Source organism: Chiroxiphia lanceolata, chromosome 3, assembly GCF_009829145.1.
Source record: "Chiroxiphia lanceolata isolate bChiLan1 chromosome 3, bChiLan1.pri, whole genome shotgun sequence".
NCBI classification, from domain to species: Eukaryota; Metazoa; Chordata; class Aves; order Passeriformes; family Pipridae; genus Chiroxiphia; species Chiroxiphia lanceolata.
Window position 1 is genome coordinate 116,002,664 of NC_045639.1, and position 13,750 is coordinate 116,016,413.

General features: G+C 54.7%; 1 protein-coding gene and 2 long non-coding RNA genes across 3 annotated transcripts in view; all 3 read right to left on the reverse strand.

The window, feature by feature from the left end:
- Positions 1-1,397, reverse strand: part of LOC116784082 (ficolin-2-like) — a 7,484-nt gene extending 6,087 nt beyond the window's left edge. The window contains exons 1-2 of the mRNA XM_032682261.1: positions 1,221-1,397; positions 644-828 (exon numbers count right to left, since the gene is read on the reverse strand). Of these exons, the coding sequence (XP_032538152.1) occupies positions 644-828; positions 1,221-1,397 (362 nt within the window). The remainder of the gene's footprint in view (positions 1-643; positions 829-1,220) is intronic.
- Positions 1,398-2,250: 853 nt separating this feature from the next.
- On the reverse strand, positions 2,251-5,949 carry LOC116784313. Its single transcript, XR_004356023.1, has 3 exons — positions 5,936-5,949; positions 2,775-2,814; positions 2,251-2,334 (listed from the first exon to the last, which is right to left on the reverse strand). It is a non-coding gene; the product is annotated as an uncharacterized LOC116784313 (long non-coding RNA).
- Positions 5,950-11,561: 5,612 nt separating this feature from the next.
- Positions 11,562-12,196, reverse strand: LOC116784312. Its single transcript, XR_004356022.1, has 2 exons — positions 12,086-12,196; positions 11,562-11,666 (listed from the first exon to the last, which is right to left on the reverse strand). It is a non-coding gene; the product is annotated as an uncharacterized LOC116784312 (long non-coding RNA).
- Between the last annotated feature and the right edge of the window lie 1,554 nt (positions 12,197-13,750).

The window sequence follows — 13,750 nt, forward strand, 5'->3', positions numbered from 1 at the left end:
TTTTCCCCGGGAGGAATCTCCGTCCCTGTTCGATTCTGGCAATCGGACTGGCAACGCAAGCCAAGTCGGCGGCACAATTCCGGACCTTTGCTCTCCTCAGAGCGCCCACGGCGAGGGGAAAAAGCACCTTTGGGTCGCCGTCCCGAGGATGGAAACAAACAAAAAACCACGACGCCGGACTGAATTCCCCCGCAGAAGCCCAAATTCACCGAACGCCCGCTGAACTCAGCAGGGACACGCTCCCTCGACGCCTCCGACTCCGGCTTTAAGCTCGGAGAAGCCCGGCAGGGCCAAACCACTGCCGCTTTCCCCCGGGCGCCGCTTGCGAGCCCGCCCCGAGCGCCGGGCCCTGCCTCACAGTCGCCGCCTGGCGGACACGGCCGGGAGCGGCACTGCAGCCGCGCGCGCCACTGCAGCCGCGCGCCCCCCCCCGCCCTTGGCGAGACCCGCGGCGCCTTTCGCCAGGACGGGCCTTTCTTCCCTAAAACCCGCCCTCGCCTAGGAAAAGCTGAGCAATTCGCAGAGTTGCTGTTTCCACCCCGGCTTCCCAAAGGATCGCTCTCTCCCGGCAGCACGGACAGGGTCCCCGAGGCAGCGCAGACCCTCCCCGCGGGGGGGGGGTGCGTGCAATGCCAGGGCACACCCGAACCCGGCCCTGCGGCGGCACGCAGGTGCAAGTTTCTCCGCAGAGGCGAGAAACTTGCCTGTCGCTTCCCCTGCCCGCGGTCCCCGCTGGCCGCGGGAGAGGCCGAAGAGCGGCCGCGCCCCCGCCGCGCCCCCGCCGCTTACCCCGGGGACGATCTCGGTCGGATCTGCCGCCGTGGGTCGCTTCCGGGGGGAAGAAGCGGCGGCGCAGCCCCGAGAGCATCTCCAGGGCACGGCGGGACCGAGCGGGGCGGGGGCGGGAGCGGGAGCGGGAGCGGGAGCGGGAGCGGGAGCGGGAGCGGAGCGGAGCGGAGCGGAACGGGGCGGGGCCGCGCCTGGGGGGGTCCTCGCGCGTCCTGCGCGCGCCGCGGCGCAGAGAGGGGGCTGCCCGCGCCGGTGCCTGCCGCCGCCCACGAACCTGCCGCCCGCGCCCGGCGCCGCCGAGCGCCCCGCCCTGTCCCCACAGCGGGAAGCGGCGCGGCGAGACGGCGCTGCGGGCGCGGGGCGGGGGTCCGGGTCGCGGCGGAGGTCAGGCAACAGGATAGACGCCTCTCTGAGGCAAGGGGTCCTCTCGCCGCCATCTTGAGTGTGCTCTCGGCCAAGTTGCGGTCCCGGCGGCGCCATCTTGAGTGTGGCCTGGGGCGAACTTCCGGACCGGGGCCGCCATCTTTAGTGTGGTCTCCGCTAAGTTCCGCTCCTGGCGGCGCCATCTTTACTGTGGGCTTGGCGGACTTCCGGGCCGGGGCCGACATCTTTAGTGTGGTCTCCGCTAAGTTCCGGTCCTGGCGGCGCCATCTTTACTGTGGGCTTGGCGGACTTCCGGGCCGGGGGCCTTGGAGGACTTCCGGTCGCTCTCGAATTCCGGCGACCGACTTTACCCAAATTAGCGTCCCTCGCTGATTTCTGCGCTTTCGCCCCTAAAAATCTTCATGTTATTCCCCCCCGCACACCCCCCGGGAGAGACGGGAGACCGCGAGTCCCGCCGTGCCGCCGGAACCGGCCCTTAACTCGAGCAGGGAGCGCTGCACCGGCACGACAGCCACTGCGCATGCGTCGCCGGTCCCGCGCCTGGCCGCCCTTACTTACCACGTGATCGGCGGCGTCTTGCCAACGACTGCGCAGGCGCCGGCGCCGCCACCTTGACTGCCCCGCCGCCCGACCGCCCGGCTTCGTTTTCTTAGTGCCGCTCCCCCTCCGCTTTTTCGGCTCCCAGGGGTTCCCCCACCCACATTTTGGGGTCCCCTTCTCCCATTTTAGGGGTGATCCCGCAATTTACGCTTCGGAGGGGGGGGAAAGGAAACGGGGTCCCCAAGAAGGGGTTTCTTTTTTTTTTTTTCCTCTTTTCTTTCATTTTCATTTTATTTCCTTTTTCGTTTTTTTGCTTTTAATTTTTTTTTAATTTTTCTTTTGTCTTTTATGTTTCCTTTTTTATTTCGTTTATTTTTTATTCTCCTCTCCCAGTGCACCCCAGTAACACCCAGTGCTCCCCACCAACCCCCAGTAACACCCAGTGCTCCCCAAAAATTGACCCAAAACCCACTCAAATCGCCCCAAAATCTGACCCAAAACTGACCCCAAAAACTGACCCAAATCATCCCAAAAGCTGACCAGAAACTGACCCAAATCTCCCCAAAAAATGACCAGAAACTGACCCAAATCACCCCAAAAAATGACCAGAAATTGACCCAACTCTCCCCAAACAATGACCAGAAAATGACCGGAAACTCACCCAAATCACCCCAAAAAATGCCCCAAAAACTGACTCAAATCTCCTCAAAAAATCACCAAAAACTCAACCAAATCTCCCCAAAAAATGACCTGAAACTGACCCAAATTACCTCAAAAAATGACCCAGAACGCACCCAAATCTCCCCCAAAAATGACCCAAAAACTCACCCAAATCACCCAAAAAAATGACCAGAAACTGCCTCAAATCTCCCCAAAAAATGACCAGAAACTGCCCCAAATCTCCTCGACAAATGGCCAGAAATTGACAAAAATCACCCCAAAAAATGACCTAAAACTCACCGAAATCACCCCTAAAAATGGCCAGAAACTGACCCAAATCACCCCAAAAAATGACCAGAAACTGACACAAATCTCCCCAAAAACGGACCAGAAACTCACACAAATCACCCCAAAAATGACCAGAAACTGACCCAAATCACCCTAAAAAATGACCAGAAACTCACACGGATCTCCCTAAAAAATGACCGAAAACTGACCAAAATCACCTCAAAAATTGACCAGAAACTGACACAAACCTCAACAAAAAATGACCACAAACTGACCCAAATATCCCCCAAAAATGACCCCAAACTCACCCAAATCTCCCCAGAAAATGGTCCAAAACTGACTCAAACCTCCCCAAAAAACGACCCAGAACTCACCAAAATCTCCCCAAAAAATGACCCAGAACTCACCAAAATCTCCCCAAAAAATGACCAGAAACTGACTCAAATCTCCCCAAAAAATGACCAGAAACTGACTCAAATCACCCCAAAAAAATGACCAGAAACTGACCCAAATCACCTTAAAAAATGACCAGAAACTGCCCCACATCTCCTTGACAAATGGCCAGAAATTGACACAAATCACCCCAAAAACTGACCTAAAACTCACCCAAATCACCCAAAAAAATGACCAGAAACTGACCCAGATCTCCCCAAAAAATGACCAGAAACTGACACAAATCACCACAAAAAATGGCCAGAAACTCACCCAAATCTCCCCAAAAAATGACCACAAACTGTTCCAAATCTCCCCAAAAAATGACCAGAAACTGACCCAAATAACCCCCAAAAACGCCCCAAAACCTGACTCAAATCTCCTCAAAAAAGAACCAAAAACTCAACCAAATCTCCCCAAAAAATGACCCCAAACTGACACAAATCACCCCAAAAAATGACCAGAAACTCTCCCAAATCACCCCAAAAAATGACCCAAAATTGTCCCAAATATCCCCAAAAAAGGATCAGAAACTGATCCAAGTTACCTAAAAAAAACTCACCCAAATCACCCAAGAATATGACCAGAAATTCACCCAAATCTCCCCAAAAAATGACCAGAAACTCTAACAGATCACCCCAAAAAAAGACCCAGAACTCACCCAAATCTCTCCAAAAAATGATCCAAAACTGACCCAAATCTCCCCCAAAAATGACCAAACTCACTGAAATCACCCCCAAAAAAATCACACAAAACTCACCAAAATCTCCCCAAAAAATAACCCAAAACTCACCCAAATCTCCCCAAAAATGATCAGCAACTGACCCAAGGAACCTCAAAAAATGACCAGAAACTGACTCAAATCACCCCAAAAAATGACCCAGAACTCACCAAAATCTCCCCAAACAATGACCAGAAAATGACCGGAAACTCACCCAAATCACCCCAAAAAATGCCCCAAAAACTGACTCAAATCTCCTCAAAAAATCACCAAAAACTCAACCAAATCTCCCCAAAAAATGACCTGAAACTGACCCAAATTACCTCAAAACATGACCACAAACTGACCCAAATCACCCCAAAAAATGACCCAAAACCTCACCCAAACCACCCCAAAAAATGACCAGAAACTGACACAAATCACCCTAAAAAATGACCAGAAACTCATACAGATCTCCCTAAAAAATGCCCCAAAAACTGACCAAAATCATCTCAAAAATTGACCAGAAACTGACACAAACCTCAACAAAAAATGACCACAAACTGACCCAAATATCCCCAAAAAATGACCCCGAACTCACCGACGTCTCCCCAAAAAATGACCCAGAACTCACCAAAATCTCCCCAAAAAATGACCAGAAACTGACTCAAATCACCCCAAAAAAATGACCAGAAACTGACCCAAATCACCTTAAAAAATGATCAGAAACTGCCCCACATCTCCTCGACAAATGGCCAGAAATTGACACAAATCACCCCAAAAACTGACCTAAAACTCACCCAAATCACCCAAAAAAATGACCAGAAACTGACCCAGATCTCCCCAAAAAACGGCCAGAAACTGATTCAAATCTCCCCAAAAATTGACCAAAAAACTGACCAAAATCTCCCCCAAAAATGACCAGAAACTGACCCAAATCACCTCAAAGAATGACCAGAATCTCACCCAAATCACCCCAAAAAATGACCACAAACTGTTCCAAATCACCCCAAAAAAGGACCAGAAACTGACCCAAATCTCCCCAAAAAATGACCAGAAACTCACCCAAATCACCCCAAAAAATGACCAGAAACTCACCCAAATCACCCCAAAAGATGACCAGAAACTGACCCAAATCACCCTAAAAAATGACCAGAAACTCACACAGATCTCCCTAAAAAATGACCAAAAACTGACCAAAATCACCTCAAAAATTGACCAGAAACTGACACAAACCTCAACAAAAAATGACCACAAACTGACCCGAATATCCCCCAAAAATGACCCCAACCTCACCCAATCTCCCCAGAAAATGGTCCAAAACTGACTCAAACCTCCCCAAAAAATGACCCAGAACTCACCAAAATCTCCCCAAAAAATGACCAGAAACTCACCCAAATCACCTTAAAAAATGACCAGAAACTGACCCACATCTCCCTGACAAATGGCCAGAAATTGACAAAAATCACCCCAAAAAATGACCTAAAACTCACCCAAATCACCCAAAAAAATGACCAGAAACTGACCCAGATCTCCCCAAAAAATGACCAGAAACTGACACAAATCACCACAAAAAATGGCCAGAAACTCACCCAAATCTCCCCAAAAAATGACCAGAAACTGTTCCAAATCACCCCAAAAAAGGACCAGAAACTCACCCAAATAACCCCCAAAAATGCCCCAAAACCTGACTCAAATCTCCTCAAAAAAGAACCAAAAACTCAACCAAATCTCCCCAAAAAATGACCACAAACTGACACAAATCACCCCAAAAAATGACCAGAAACTCTCCCAAATCACCCCAAAAAATGACCCAAAATTGTCCCAAATCTCCCCAAAAAATGACCAGAAACTCTAACAGATCACCCCAAAAAAAGACCCAGAACTCACCCAAATCTCTCTAAAACATGATCCAAAACTGACCCAAATCTCCCCCAAAAATGACCAAACTCACTGAAATCACCCCCAAAAAAATCACACAAAACTCACCAAAATCTCCCCAAAAAATAACCCAAAACTCACCCAAATCTCCCCAAAAATGATCAGCAACTGACCCAAGGAACCTCAAAAAATGACCAGAAACTGACTCAAATCACCCCGAAAAATGAAAAGAAACTGACTCAAATCACCCCAAAAAATGACCCAAAATTCACCAAAAATCTCCCCAAAAAATGACCCAGAACTCACCAAAATCTCCCCAAAAATGACCAGAAATTCACCCAAATCTCCCCAAAAAATGACCAGAAACTGACCCAAATCACCTCGAAAAAGGACCAGAAACTGCCCCAAATCTCCTCAAAAAATGACCAGAAATTGACACAAATCTCCCCAAAAACTGACCCTAAAATGACCCAAGTCTCCCCCAAAAAATGACCAGAAACTGACACAAATCACCCCAAAAAATGACCAGAAACTCATCCAAATCTCCACAAAAAAAGGACCCAGAACTCACCAAAATCTCCCCAAAAAAATGACCCCAAACTGACCCAAATCACCTTAAAAAATGACCAGAAACTGCCCCAAATCTCCTCGAAAAAAATGACCAGAAACTGACCCAGAGCTCCTCAAAAAATGTCCGCAAATTGACCCAAATCACCCCAAAAAAAGGCAAGAAACTGATTCAAATCTCCCCAAAAACTGACCCCAAATCACCCCAAAAAATGACCCAAAACTGACCCCAGAAACTGACCCAAATCACCCTAAAAAATGACCCCATATTGACCCAAATCACCCCAAAAAAAGGCAAGAAACTGATTCAAATCTCCCCAAAAACTGACCCCAAAACTGACCCAAATCACCCCAAAAACTGACCCAAAACTGACCCCAGAAACTGACCCAAATCATCCCAAAAACTGACCCAAAACTGCCCCCAGAAACTGACCCCAAGCATCCCAAAAACTGCCCCCAAACTGCCCCTCTTGAATTAGGACACTTTTTCAAGACCCTGTCCTTAGGAGCACCCTGAGCCATGGCCAGGTCGTTCCCACAGACAGCTTCGCCGGCCAGGCGGCCAAAAAGCCCCCAGCCAGGCCTCAGGTGGGACGGTTCCTGACGCTGAGCAGGTGAACCCCTCCCTGGGAGCCCGCTCCGCTCCTGCCGGGCACTGGGGCTCCCCCAGAGGGGCTCTGCCAAGCACCCAGTGGAAATTCAAAGGACAGCCCGGGCAAAGGCGCTTCCCGCAGGACCGCTCCTGGCCAAGGCCACCGGGCCGTGCCAGTCAGCCCACTGACCGCCCGGGGGGGGGGATTTTCAGGGGCACGCTTCCAGCTTTTGTTCTCCACAAACTCCAGTTCTTCCTGGCCCCGCTCGCCAGAGAGCCTTCCCCTGTTGGAAGAGGTCACTTCAGTCTTTCGAGGGGCCAGATTGCCAAAGCCCGGCCAGTCCATTCCCACGAGGAAAGGCAGCTTTGTCTCGTGCAGGATACTGGGGGGGCGGGGGGGGAGACACAAAATAAAAGTTGAATTTAAAACAACTGCCTAGAATAGAAAGCAATTCGAGCATAAGGCAGACGAGACTCGTGCAAAACTGAATTACGTTTGACTTCAAAGGAGAATTATTTCCCTCTGCACCTAACAGAATGTCACTTTCACCCCAGGTCCCGCTTACCATCGTCCAACAGAACACGCTGACAAAACTTTTCCTGATGCCAGTGGAGAAATATCGGAGCACGCTGCACAGGGAAGCTGAGCCTGCCCCATCCCCGGAAGCGTTCCAGGCCAGGCTGGACGGGACTGGGAGCAATCGGGGACAGTGGAAGGTGTCCCTGCCCACGGAAGACAGGGGGGCCTTTGAAGGTCCCCTTCAAAGCAAATCGCTCTGGGATTCCCCTCCCAAATCACTGCCAAGGAGACACAGCAATCAAAGCGGAGGGACTGCACTCCCAGCTTTTCTTACCCGCAGGCACACGGCACGCCGGACCTTAAAGCCACGGGGTCAGTCCTGCCAGAGGCGTCCGGCACGGCCACGGCGAGCGAAGGAAAAGAGGGAGCCTGGGAACACGGAGTAAGAGCCACTTGAATTAGGACTGCACTGACCAACAGCCAGGTCACTCCCACGGACGGCTTCGCCGTCCAGTCGCACAAAAAGCACTCACCTGCCAGGGCCTCAGTTAGGGTGGCTCCTGACGCTGCCCAGGTGAACACCTCCCCTTGCCCCGGGGGGTCAAGAATAACATCCCCGGTAAGAAGTCACCCCGAAGGACAAAAAGGGAAAATTAGTGAAGCACGGGGGCCTCTTCTGACTAGATTGCCCCCGGCATTCAATAGCAAATGCCACGGCTGTTCTGTCACCGACGAGAAAACCCCGTTCTCCCAAACCAACAGCGAGGAGATTTATGGGCACGCCTGAAAATTTCCCGGGAGGAACTTGTTGTAACTAAGGAGCAGGTGCTATCTTGAGTCGAAGGCATCGATTGGACGGACGCTTAGTACGGCAAACTCTTCAGCAGAGGAATTAATTGCTGCCTGTTTGAACAGCAGGGGAGAGAAAATGACAGTCGAAGGGAAGACAGGAAAAGCAGAACTGGAATCAGCAGACTTTTCTTCCATCTCTCCCGAGAAAGTCGTGTTTCTCTGTTCTAATAATTCTAGGCCCTTTTCTACACGAAACTTAGACCAAGGCTGAAAAAGCAACTAGAAAACACGGAGAGAAGCTTTTGAGAATGTCACCCATCCCAGAAAAGCAGAACTCGGTAGAATGTACTCACCTCCAGGCCTTTGGTCTTTTTTTCCGTAAGCTTCGTCAGCTGATGGAAAAAGCAGAGCAGACTCGGGATTCAGGCTCACAACGGGAAAACTTCCCCTTCGTCTCCTAAAAGAAACTCCATTAATTTGCACGGCTGCAGGTGCGGATCCAGATGTTAAAGTCTTCCGGCTTTTCAGAGGGGGAGAATGCCCCGCTAAGGAAGGCTGAAAAATGCTCGGAGCCCGCACAGCTCCAAGACCACCTTGATTTTGTCTGTGTTCCAGTCCCCGGCTAAAGAAACGGTACAACAACCGCAGTTGCTGCCTGCCTTTTCACCAAGGGGTTTTGCCAGGTGCTGGGCCAGCCCGGGCACTCCCGGGGGCAGCCCGAGCTTTCTGCGGTGGCCCCTTTTCCCCGGGAGGAATCTCCGTCCCTGTTCGATTCTGGCAATCGGACTGGCAACGCAAGCCAAGTCGGCGGCACAATTCCGGACCTTTGCTCTCCTCAGAGCGCCCACGGCGAGGGGAAAAAGCACCTTTGGGTCGCCGTCCCGAGGATGGAAACAAACAAAAAACCACGACGCCGGACTGAATTCCCCCGCAGAAGCCCAAATTCACCGAACGCCCGCTGAACTCAGCAGGGACACGCTCCCTCGACGCCTCCGACTCCGGCTTTAAGCTCGGAGAAGCCCGGCAGGGCCAAACCACTGCCGCTTTCCCCCGGGCGCCGCTTGCGAGCCCGCCCCGAGCGCCGGGCCCTGCCTCACAGTCGCCGCCTGGCGGACACGGCCGGGAGCGGCACTGCAGCCGCGCGCGCCACTGCAGCCGCGCGCCCCCCCCGCCCTTGGCGAGACCCGCGGCGCCTTTGGCGAGGACGGGCCTTTCTTCCCTAAAACCCGCCCTCGCCTAGGAAAAGCTGAGCAATTCGCAGAGTTGCTGTTTCCACCCCGGCTTCCCAAAGGATCGCTCTCTCCCGGCAGCACGGACAGGGTCCCCGAGGCAGCGCAGACCCCGCCCCGCGGGGGGGGGGGTGCGTGCAATGCCAGGGCACACCCGAACCCGGCCCTGCGGCGGCACGCAGGTGCAAGTTTCTCCGCAGAGGCGAGAAACTTGCCTGTCGCTTCCCCTGCCCGCGGTCCCCGCTGGCCGCGGGAGAGGCCGAAGAGCGGCCGCGCCCCCGCCGCGCCCCCGCCGCTTACCCCGGCGACGATCTCGGTCGGATCTGCCGCCGTGGGTCGCTTCCGGGGGGAAGAAGCGGCGGCGCAGCGCCGAGAGCATCTCCAGGGCACGGCGGGACCGAGCGGGGCGGGAGCGGGAGCGGGAGCGGGAGCGGGAGCGGGAGCGGAGCGGACCGGAACGGGGCGGGGCCGCGCCTGGGGGGGGTCCTCGCGCGTCCTGCGCGCGCCGCGGCGCCGAGAGGGGGCTGCCCTTGCCGGTGCCTGCCGCCGCCCACGAACCTGCCGCCCGCGCCCGGCGCCGCCGAGCGCCCCGCCCTGTCCCCACAGCGGGAAGCGGCGCGGCGAGACGGCGCTGCGGGCGCGGGGCGGGGGTCCGGGTCGCGGCGGAGGTCAGGCAACAGGATAGACGCCTCTCTGAGGCAAGGGGTCCTCTCGCCGCCATCTTGAGTGTGCTCTCGGCCAAGTTGCTGTCCCGGCGGCGCCATCTTGAGTGTGGCCTGGGGCGAACTTCCGGGCCCGGGCCGCCATCTTTAGTGTGGTCTCCGCTAAGTTCCGCTCCTGGCGGCGCCATCTTTACTGTGGGCTTGGCGGACTTCCGGGCCCGGGCCGCCATCTTTAGTGTGGTCTTCGCTAAGTTCCGGTCCTGGCCGCGCCATCTTTACTGTGGGCTTGGCGGACTTCCGGGCCGGGGGCCTTGGAGGACTTCCGGTCGCTCTCGAATTCCGGCGACCGACTTTACCCAAATTAGCGTCCCTCGCTGATTTCTGCGCTTTCGCCCCTAAAAATCTTCATGTTATTCCCCCCCGCACACCCCCCGGGAGAGACGGGAGACCGCGAGTCCCGCCGTGCCGCCGGAACCGGCCCTTAACTCGAGCAGGGAGCGCTGCACCGGCACGACAGCCACTGCGCATGCGTCGCCGGTCCCGCGCCTGGCCGCCCTTACTTACCACGTGATCGACGCCGTCTTGCCAACGACTGCGCAGGCGCCGGCGCCGCCACCTTGGCTGCCCCGCCGCCCGACCGCCCGGCTTCGCTTTCTTACTGCCGCTCCCCCTCCGCTTTTTCGGCTCCCTGGGGTTCCCCCACCCACATTTTGGGGTCCCCTTCTCACATTTTAGGGGTGGTGACCCCGCAATTTACGCTTCGGATGGGGGGGAGAGGAAACGGGGTGCCCAAGAAGAGGTTTCTTTTTTTTTTTTCTCTTTTCATTCATTTTCATTTTATTTCCTTTTCAGTTTTTTTGCTTTTAATTTTTTTATTTTTCTTTTGTATTTTATGTTTCCTTTTTTATTTCGTTTATTTTTTATTCTCCTCTCCCAGTACTCCCCAGTAACACCCAGTGCTCCCCAACAACCCTCAGAAACACCCAGTGCTCCCCAGTGAACCCCAGTAACACCCAGTGCTCCTCAACAACCCCCAGTAACACCCAGTGCTCCCCAGTAAACATCCAGTGCTCCCCAACAACCCCCAGTAACACCCAGTGCTCCCCAAAAATTGACCCAAAACCCACCCAAATCGCCCCAAAAACTGACCCAAAACTGACCCCAAAAACTGACCCAAATCATCCCAAAAACTGACCCAAAACTGACCCAAATCATCCCCAAAATTGACCAAAACCAGACCCAAATCACCCCAAAAAACAACCCAAAACTGACCCAAATCATCCCAAAAACTGACCCAAAACTCTGCATTTATTTGGCCTCATTTCCTCTCAAAAACAACATCTCCAATTTAGTTGATTGCTAAAGCCATCATTTTAAAATCATCCCAGGAATCAAAAGGGACTGAAAAACACACAGAAATCATTCCTACACCCACCAAATCATTAGGAATTGGAACCCGATTCCCTCATCTCCCTCCCTGTTTTTCTTGGCTGGAAAACCTGCTGACCCCCACTGGCTATTTTTGGGCTGGTTTTCTTCCACAGCTCCTTTCTCCCGGCTGAAACCTCCTGGCATATTCAGGGCTTATCTGGAGGGAAGCCCCTCTGAGGTATTTCCTCTCGTGGCAATTCTGTGGGATGAAGAAGTAAAAAAAGCACGTCAGGAGCTCCTTCTCCCCCCTTCCTTCGCAAACACCCTCCCGGTTTGTCCTCGGCAGCTCCATCCCCCCGGCACCCGCCCCCGACGCTTCGGCTCCCTGGGAAAGGGACAGCAAGTGCAGGAGCAAGCTCAGTGCTGGGCAGGGGCTCCCTGGGAACGGCTCTTCAGCGCTTTAGTCCGTGGCCTTTCCTGCTGCCCTCCCTCCCGGAGGCAGAGGATGACCCGGCCCTTGTTTCTCCCACGCTCGCAGACCCAGGTCCTGCTCTTTTGGCCCCGCTTTTCTCAGCAGACCCGGCATCATTTTCCAGGGTCCCCAGGAAACTTCTGCACTTGACCCATTGCTAAGTGCAGAGCACAGGGCAAGGGAAGGACAAATTTCTCAGCACCCACCACCTGGAATTTTCCTTCTCCGCAGCACGCTCCCGTTCCCGCTGTCTCTGGAGGTGCCCGCACGAGTCCTCCTTGTCCCAGCACCTAACAGAATGCCATTTTCACCCAGGTCCTGCTTACCGTCGTCCAACAAAACACGCTGACAACATTTTTCATGATGCCAGTGGAGAGATATTAGAGCACACTGCACAGGGAAGCTGAGCCTGCCCCATCCCCGGAAGTGTTCCAGGCCAGGCTGGACGGGACTTGGAGCAATCGGGGACAGTGGAAGGTGTCCCTGCCCACGGAAGACAGGGTGGCCTTTGAAGGTCCCCTTCAAACCAAATCACTCTGGGATTCCCCTCCCAAATCACTGCCAAAGAGACACAGCAATCAAAGCGGAGGGACTGCACTCCCAGCTTTTCTTACCCGCAGGCACACGGCACGCCGGACCTTAAAGCCACGGGGTCAGTCCTGCCAGAGGCGTCCGGCACGGCCACGGCGACCGAAGGAAAAGAGGGAGCCTGGGAACACGGAGTAAAAGACACTTTAATTAGGACTACACTGAGCAATAGCCAGGTCATTCACACAGACCTGTCACACAGGACCCTCTTTTCTAAAAACAGCAGCTCAGCAAGCAGCACTGCCATTTGCTCCCAGCAGTCAGGTCACACTTCAACACTTCACCAAGTCTGCGGGAGGACTTGCACGGCCTGAAGGCTCACGCTAGGGTGTGGCACTCACTTGGTGTCTATGGAAACCATTCTGCTACTACGGAATGTTTTCTCCTAGGAAACACACCCATTACACAAGTTACACATCTGATCAAAAGGCAGCAAGTGGCCTCCAATTCCACCAATTGTCTTCTTGCTGTCACCACATCCTTAGCCTTAGAAGGCAGGGGGAAGTCTACAGCTGTTGGAGCAGTTCCTGGGAACGCCATAAAACACCCTCTCTTCGGACTGCCCAAGGGCAAGTGCTGAGGGCACCCCCCAGCTCCTGCCCAAACATCCTGTCCTGTCCCCATCCATGTCAGGAGCCCGCAGCCTTGGAAAACACACGTGCCCGGGCTGCAGCTCCCAAGGGATGACGCAGCTATTCAAGCGTAAGGGCGCACGCCTGTGGCCAGGGGAGCACTTACCTGGGGGGGCCGCCAGCCCCTCCAACTCCCCCCCACCCCGCGGCAGCGCGGCCCCAGCGCGCCCAGTTCCCCCCGCTGCCGTCCCGCGGCCGTCCCGCCACAAGGAACGGACGGGCAGGACCCGGCAGTACCGGGACGCCGGGCACGTGCACTCGGGCACCGGCAGCAGCGGGGGCCGGTTCTCCCCGCCAGGCCCCGGGGCGGGGGAAGAGGGATTCCCTCCACCTGGCGCAGCCAAGAAATCCGCCCGCCGCTCCCCCTGTCCCAGCCTCGGAGAGGTGGCGGCTCTCTGGGAGCACACGTGGAAGCGATGCCGCCTGCCCTCCGAGCGTGGGACAGCACACCTGCCGTGACTCCCCTCTCTCCAAAGAGCTTCCACCGAGCAATCACTGGAAAGACCCAAATCCCAGCATTTGGGGCCCTTTCAATGTTGCTGTGAAACACCGCGTTCAACCGGACACGTCCCTGGGAACGATCAGCCCCAAAATCGTGCTCCGCAAGCAGTGGACAAAATCTCCCTCCCTTTTTGGACTGAAAACCGGTGC